The following is a 7,969-nucleotide window of genomic DNA, read 5'->3' on the forward strand; positions in this document are numbered from 1 at the left end:
TGGTTAAAGGTAAAATGTAAATAGTTTTGAAAGGATCTATGATATGGAGTATATTTTGATGATGGAACAAAGCAATAAAAGAGGACATGGGAAGTAGAGGTGGATGTGGGAATCCATCTGTCTACATTTATGTTCTCTCTTTTTTGTTGGCCACTCCTTTTCTTTTTCTTTCTTTTATCCTCTAACACACCTTTTCATTCATTGTGCGTGCTTGTGGGGGAATTTAAGAATGGGAAATGTTAGATGGCTTCGGACAAAGTGGGTGAGTGTTCCTTTTTATTCAACCCATACACTCGTCAACATATTTGAGTAATTGAAAATTATTCACTTTCAATACCTTACAAAAGCAATCAATTTTGCAGGCAGAACATGATATGTAGGTTCCATGTTAGTTGAAACTTAAAAGTATGATGATCTCAATCCATTCATAGGATGGGAGGGTGCCCCTTTCAAGGAAATGTCATACTTGAAAATCTAGCTCTAACCTTAAAATTTAGAATAATTATATTTATATGTTTATTAGACATGAAAGTGTCAAACATGATATTGAATTCAATTAAAAGGAAAAATAATGTACAAAAATTGAAAAATATATTGATAAAATGCATGGAAAAAATTTTGAGTAATAAAATTTATAAAATGCTAATAGTTGGATAATAAAATGTGCAATTAAACCTTAATTTTGCAACTAGTAACCAAAGCTACTTATTTGGATTTTCAAAATAGATGTAAAACTTTAGAAATGTTGAGTTGAAAACAATGTCAATGTCATTTTAATAGAATACGATTTGTTTTTAAAAAAAATTAAAAATCGCAACACAGTTCTTAAACATTAATTAAGTTTCACTTGTTAAAATCAAAATCCATTAAATGAAATGCAATATTTTTAATGATAAAAAAAATCGTGTCAAACACAGACATCACAGCAGAAATAATGTAAGTTGCTTTGATGGTGAGAAGTTCATCAGTTTTTTTCGCCTAAAACTTTGGTATTATGATAGAATCTTGTGTTTGACCAATTGCGCAAATGAAGGCGACTTATTTTTTATAATTAGATTAAAATATTTGGTGTGAAAGAAAACATGCACGAAACATACGAACTGTTAATTAGACGTCTATCTATTTTTTTTTAGTAAATATTAATTAAAAAAATCAGTATTGCTATATGGCCGTAGATCATCAGTTCAGTTTTTATTGGCTAAGCATGAAATCTAGGAAATAAATAACCTTAAAAAATGGCCTAATTATACAATTATTTCTTAATTAAAATTAAATCTAATTTAAGTACCTCAATTATTTAAAAGTTAAATTAGATGCTCTAATTGTTAAAAAATACTATAATCATATAATTTTTGTCAATTTTATTGTTTGATTAACAAGAAATAAAATTATCGACATCAATTTTCAATACCATTGATATAAAATAATATATTTTTATATCAATTGTCAATGAAATCAATGTAAATGCCTTTATTAAGGTCTATGATTGATATAAATAAATATTTTTAAGTTAATTGTCAATACAACTGATGTAAAAGATAAGTTTATGTCGATTGTCTATTAACCGATGTAAAAATGATGCTCTTTCAAGATTTATAACTTTATAAATAGACATTTTTGTCCATATAATTGATTTATAACTTGTATAAACATAGTTTAGTTTGACAATAGTTTTAATTTAGCTTAAATTTAATTTGGCAAAAAATTAAACCAATTTAAATTGAAAAAAATATGTATAATTAAATGAATAATTTCTTTAAGTATATTTTCCCCAATATCAATGAATGTTTAGTGAGCCTCATTATCTATTTTTATGTTTTTTATGCTCAATTTTATGAGTCTCAATAAATTTAAAATAATAATAAAAAGTCTATTAAAAAATATTATGTTCCTAGCAGTTTTATTTTTCCAGAAAGTTGAGAGAAAAGGGAAATGAAAAAAAAAATTAAAAGCTAAATTTAAAACATTTATTTTAAAATTAGTTTTGATAAGAAACAATTTTTAAAATTTTATTAGTTATATATTAAGTACCTTATATTCATAAGCTACTCCCATTGCAATTAGATATCTTGTTTTTGGAATTTGTCAAACACATCAGTAATTGGCATACTTCTATGTGGATTTTTGAGAATTTATTTGTATCATTTAAAATTATGAGTAAAAAATCAAAATTACTTTTTCATTAAAAAATAAATGCTTCATAAATATTTTTTATCGCCCATTGACAATTATTTATACCATTCTTTTTGCCTGTTTTTACTTATTGTTTAAGATTATAACACATTTTTTTTTCTCAGCCAAAAGATTATAACACACATAGCTTAAGAAAAATAATTGATCTCTTTGTTTTTGTTAAAATTATTTATAATTTTCTGTATATCTTTTTATTTCTTCGATTTATTATTTTAACGTTTCATATATTGTTGTTTTTAATTTTTTTTGTAAGATAATTAAAAAATAATTAACTTTATTTAAGAATTTCAAAATGAAAAATTAATATATACAAATAACTGTTATTAGAATGACATATCAGAAAAAACTGATGTGGTATTTTGTTGTCTTTTTTATTCCAGACATAGAAGTGGAATTTTCAACATCAACCATCTTGAATTGAAAACTCTAGACCAAACTTATCTGGTACAAAGTTGGTTAAATTCTAAGCTTTTCTACCTTTAAGCATGTATACGTTCAAGTATCAATTTATTGGTTTTGTTTGCATTCTCCCAATATTTCCCATCACTTTCGTAGTGGTCCCTGTAGTTAGGCCACCACCTACGTACGTTTTGGGCCTGCACAGTCAAGTTACCTTTAAATATGAAAACTCAGAGTGTGATGAAGTTAAGTAGCTCCTTAATTGGCTCTTTTTAGAGGTAACTGACCTAACCTAATAATATATCACTCAGAAATAAGTGGGGCAGAGAATAAACATATGTAAGCTTATACACTTTAATTATAAAATTTCTCTAACTTTGTAAAGTGAAATTATTATGTTCTATGCTTTATTTTTATAACATCTAAGTGATTCTGCTCCATAGTAGAGTGGTTAGCCTAGCTAGCTTGCACATTTCTAGGTAAAGCCACACATGGGAATCTATATTAATTGAATTTTAGCAAATTGTAGCACATCATCAAACCATTGTGTTAATCTATAAAAAAAGGAAAGGATAAATGGAAGCACTAGTGTTTAACAAGTGCCAAATGTTATTTACTTGTGAAGAAGTAGTAAGGTTGAATTTTAAATTAAAATATTAAATCGCTAGTTTGGTTTTTAAAGTTGTAAGAGTTGGTTAAATTGGTTACTAATATTAATAAAATGGCAAAATATTTCTAAAAATTGTAAATGGCCAAGCAGTTTAAGTTTTTTAGTATTTTTTATTTTAATTTAGTGTATTAAGTTTTAAAAGTTTTATTTTGATCTTTTATATTTTCAAAAATTTCATTTTATTGTATTAAGTTTTAAATTTTTATTTTAGTTCTTTATGTTTTTGAAAGTTTTATTTTGATTATTTCTTTTGTTTTTAGCTAAAAAATTTAATCCTTTGTCAATATCTTAAATTTTGACGAAGCACTAAATATAAGTAAAACATTGGCAACTGAATTTAAATTTAAATATTAAAACTAAATAATTATTATTCAAATACTTTTGAAAAAAACTATTGGACTAATTTATAACTATATAATTTATTTGTAATTATAAGAAAATTAACTGCATAAATAAAGTATAAATTTTATAGTTTTCACAATTTATATAACATAAAATAAAATTTAATTTTTAGAAAATTATATGTAAAATTAATGAAACAATATTATTTAAATTTGAACATATTCTATTGTTATTTGATTTGTTATCTTATTATTATCTTTGTTATGTAAAATTTGACGTGGACAATTTACAAAATCTCATAAATAGTTAGTGTAATTCATTATAATTTTTATTATAATTTATTATAATTTACAAAATCTCTATAAGTAATGTATTCTAGTTTTTAATATCAGAGTAAATTATTTAAACTATAAATTTGATTATGATTCACTAACTTTTCTAAACTAACTCTGATACACTAACTCTTACTAAATTTCTGTAAATAAAAAATAAAAGTGTTAAAATAAATAATTTTTATCCATGATGAGAAACGAGTCAAAAGTCAATGATAGGGTGTGGGGAAGATGCAGCGCATGTGGGTGGGGGCGCGAGTACGGTAAACAATCAATACTGACTGCTGCTCAACACTTAAAATGGAACAGTTTCTGACTTTCATCTAAGGCCCGCCCAGTCAATGTTTCGTCTTCAATCGACAACTTCAATTGTTTTCAACTTATTGCTTTCTGAGGATTTTTATTTTACTTTTCATGTATTGTGAGGAAAATTTATCGTGCGGAACCAAATTTCCAAGTTATGCTGTGGTTAGAATAGTAAAAGATCGACAAAGAAATTTTTTCCCAAAATTTATTTTTTATAAATAAAGAAAAACTATAAGGAAATAGGCTCACTGTAAGTGATGGATTATATATATATTAAATCAGTATAATTTAAGTAATTATTATATCATTTAATTATTTTATATATAATATAATTTATATTGATTCAATCATTAAATTATATGTATATATTATTAGTATTATAAATTATATTTACTGATAAAAAGATCGATATTATAAATCATATGATTACTAATATCATAGAGATATATATTTTATTGCTAATTTGCAACAGATACAAAATTCTCACGGATATAAAATTCTCACTATTATTGATATAAGGGCTCATTTGGTGGCTAGATAGGATATCGGATGAGATAAGATATGTGTTTAGGATAAAAATATGATAAGTTTTAATCATATTTAATGTTTGATGTACATAGTGTTAATTGAAAAAATTATATTTATTTTTTGAAAGGAAAATATTTTTGAAACAACAGAAGAATTTTCATTGAATGATTTTATTAATAAATAAATGTTTAAAGATAAAACATAAAATTCATTTTCGATTATGAATTTCTTTTATTAAAAAGTAAATTATTAGTTTTTAACTTATTAGAAAATTGTTTAATACTTAATGCAAATCACAATTATAATTTTAATAAATATATCTATTTTCATACACTAATATAGTAATTTATAAGATAGTAAGTAAGTTTTAATAAAAGTGTTTTTGTTTTAATGATTAGTTCTATAATAATAAGTAAGAATTAGAATAATAAAAGTTTTGAGAGAAAATGAAGATTGAAAAAATTAAAAAGTTTAAAAAGGTACAATAAAATAAATAGATATTAATTCATAAAAGATGAGAATTAAATAAATACATGATGACCTATCAAATCTTTAACCAATTTCTTATAAAATATTTAACAATGAAAGTATGATTAAAATATAAATTAAAGTGTTACAATTATATATGAAATAATAAATGTTGTTTTTTGTGTCACTTAATACTTTTAAATTTATGATACTTAATTATTTTTATAAGTAAAAATAGGCAAAAGTGACTAGTAAATCTTTTTTTTTTTTGGTTGTACTATTTTTCAAACAATCAAGGGAGGTTCATCTAATCTAATGTATAAGTGGGTGTCAATATATATTTTTCAAAAATTTACAAAGATATTTTTTGACAGAATTGATTGTGAATACTAACAATCAATTATATGGATATTTTTAATTTATTAATTTTCTTATTTATCTCCTTCCTTTTTTTTCCTCAATTAAATACTCTTATAGTTTATTATGTTTTTCACTTATTTATATTCTTTCTTATTTATTTCCTTCGATATTAAATGGAGAGGAGAATCCTCGAGAGTTTGATTGATGAACTTGTGCTTTTAAAATTGCTATTAATGCCAAATACATGATATTGACACGAGGAAGGTGTCAAGGAAAGATGGTAACTACATAAATCTTGATTTTCTATGTTAGGAATACGTGAAAATTATTATTATATAACGCTGTGATTATTTTATTGTTATTTATTGCATGTATCATGTCAGTATTTATTATGATGCTTGGCAAAAAACAAAAAAAGAAGAAGGAAAAAGTTAGAAACCAAATTCCTAAAACGAGTGTTTGTAGAAGGAAAAACAAACGTTAAAGCGAATCCGACAGGGCGAAATCTGACAAGAGCCATGTTTTAACAACTTTTATTTATCTAATCTTCCATATAATTAATAAAGAAAATATGCAGAGTTTTTCTCTGTCTAGGAAAAGATGCATTTGACTTTCTATCTCTTAAAAACGCCCACAAAAACCAAGGCATTCATTCATTCAGCCTCCCTAGTCCCTAATACTTAGCCACATCTATTGCATGCTCTCTCCTCTCCTCTCATCTCCTCCTTATTCTCTCCCTTCATTCTCCATATATTATCATAGTCCCAAACTCTCTCTCTCACACACACACAATAAGTCCACCCTAAACAACCACCATGGCAGTTGAAGCTAGTTACATGAATCTCTTGCCTTCTCAGTTACTCACTAACAGGTACCAATACCTTCTACCACCCTCCTTACCAGAAAAAAGAAGAAAAAAACATTTAAAAAACTCTTCATTTGTTATTGTCTTTAAGGTTCTAATTTTTTATTTTGTTGCATGCTTTTTTTTACATATGATATGTATTTATATGGGGTGTTTGTTGCTTTTGCAGAGAAACCATCAAATCCAATCAACAATTACAGCATCAATTGAACTCTGATTACATGTACAACACTACCCAGATGGATTCTTCTTCAGCTTTGCCTCTACCAGCAGCAACAATGCCTGAATCACTCTTGTCCTTCTATCAATCCAACTTTTGTGATCCAAACAAGGCAGATAGTGGTCTCACCTACCATATTCCTCTCCAGAGAAAACGTTCAAGAGATTTCACCACCGAGTTAACCTCTCTCCCAGCTCACCAGAAGAACAAAATCTCCTCTGAGTCTTCCTTTCTCAACCAAGAGATTCTCTACCAATTTCAGAACCAACAATCAGAAATTGATCGAGTCCTTGCTCATCATGTAAGTTTCCACTTTCCATCCCTCTATTCAATCAATTTTTTTTTTTTAAATTCCAATACAAGACAAAAGGAAAATTGTTCATTTATGAATCCGAATTTCCCGCTGTCGGCAGCTTTTCCACTCATTCACACGTTACGTTGTCCAAAACTATTGAATGAATAATGGACTGTGTGAATGCGTGAAAAAATAAATTTTGAGCATGGAGTAACTGAAAGGGAGAGTGATAAATTTTCAAAATTTGTCTATAAAAAATAATGGGGTGTTACTGTTTATTTTTAAAAAATTTGTTCTAATTAATTTGTGGTGTGGATTTGAGCAGACTGAGAAAGTGAGAATGGAGTTGGAGGAACAAAGAATGAGGCAATCAAGGATGTTGGTGAGCGCAATCCAAGAGGCAATGGTGAATAAGCTGAAGGAAAAAGACGAAGAGATTCAGCGTATGGAGAAGCTGAATTGGGCCCTTCAAGAAAGAGTCAAAAGCATGTGCATGGAGAACCAAATTTGGAGGGAATTGGCACAAACAAACGAAGCCACAGCCAACTACCTAAGAAGCAATTTGGAACAAGTCTTGGCACATGTCGGCGAGGAACGCGCCACCGCGGCCGAGGTGGCCGATGATGCTCAATCTAGCTGTGGCAGCAATGATGCGGCAGACGCCGGAGACGACACGGCGGCATCCACGGTGGCGACCGGTCGTGGTAGGTTGTGTAAGAACTGTGGGGTGAGGGAGTCAGTGGTGTTGTTGTTGCCATGCAGGCATCTTTGCCTTTGCACAATGTGTGGGACCACAATAAGGAATTGCCCTATTTGTGACTCTGGCATGGATGCTAGTGTGCATGTTAATCTCTCTTAGTACAACTTTTGTTTTTTTTACATAGGTTTTTATTGTAGAGTTTACAACAACAGAAACTAGAAAGAAAAAAAATATCTTGTCGAAAAGACAGATAGAAGAAAAAAAATAGAATTTGGAATTCTTTTGTTCGTA

At 27.5% G+C, this 7,969-nt stretch overlaps 1 protein-coding gene across 1 annotated transcript; it reads left to right on the top strand.

Moving 5' to 3' along the window:
- Positions 1–6,123: 6,123 nt before the first annotated feature.
- On the top strand, positions 6,124–7,969 carry LOC100797512 (BOI-related E3 ubiquitin-protein ligase 1). The gene is made up of 3 exons (XM_003546189.3): positions 6,124–6,469; positions 6,633–6,984; positions 7,304–7,969. Exons 1-3 carry the CDS (start codon positions 6,414–6,416, stop codon positions 7,835–7,837), a joined length of 942 nt encoding a protein of 313 aa, XP_003546237.1. The 5' UTR covers positions 6,124–6,413; the 3' UTR covers positions 7,838–7,969.

This window comes from Glycine max, chromosome 15, assembly GCF_000004515.6.
Source record: "Glycine max cultivar Williams 82 chromosome 15, Glycine_max_v4.0, whole genome shotgun sequence".
Taxonomy (NCBI): Eukaryota; Viridiplantae; Streptophyta; class Magnoliopsida; order Fabales; family Fabaceae; genus Glycine; species Glycine max.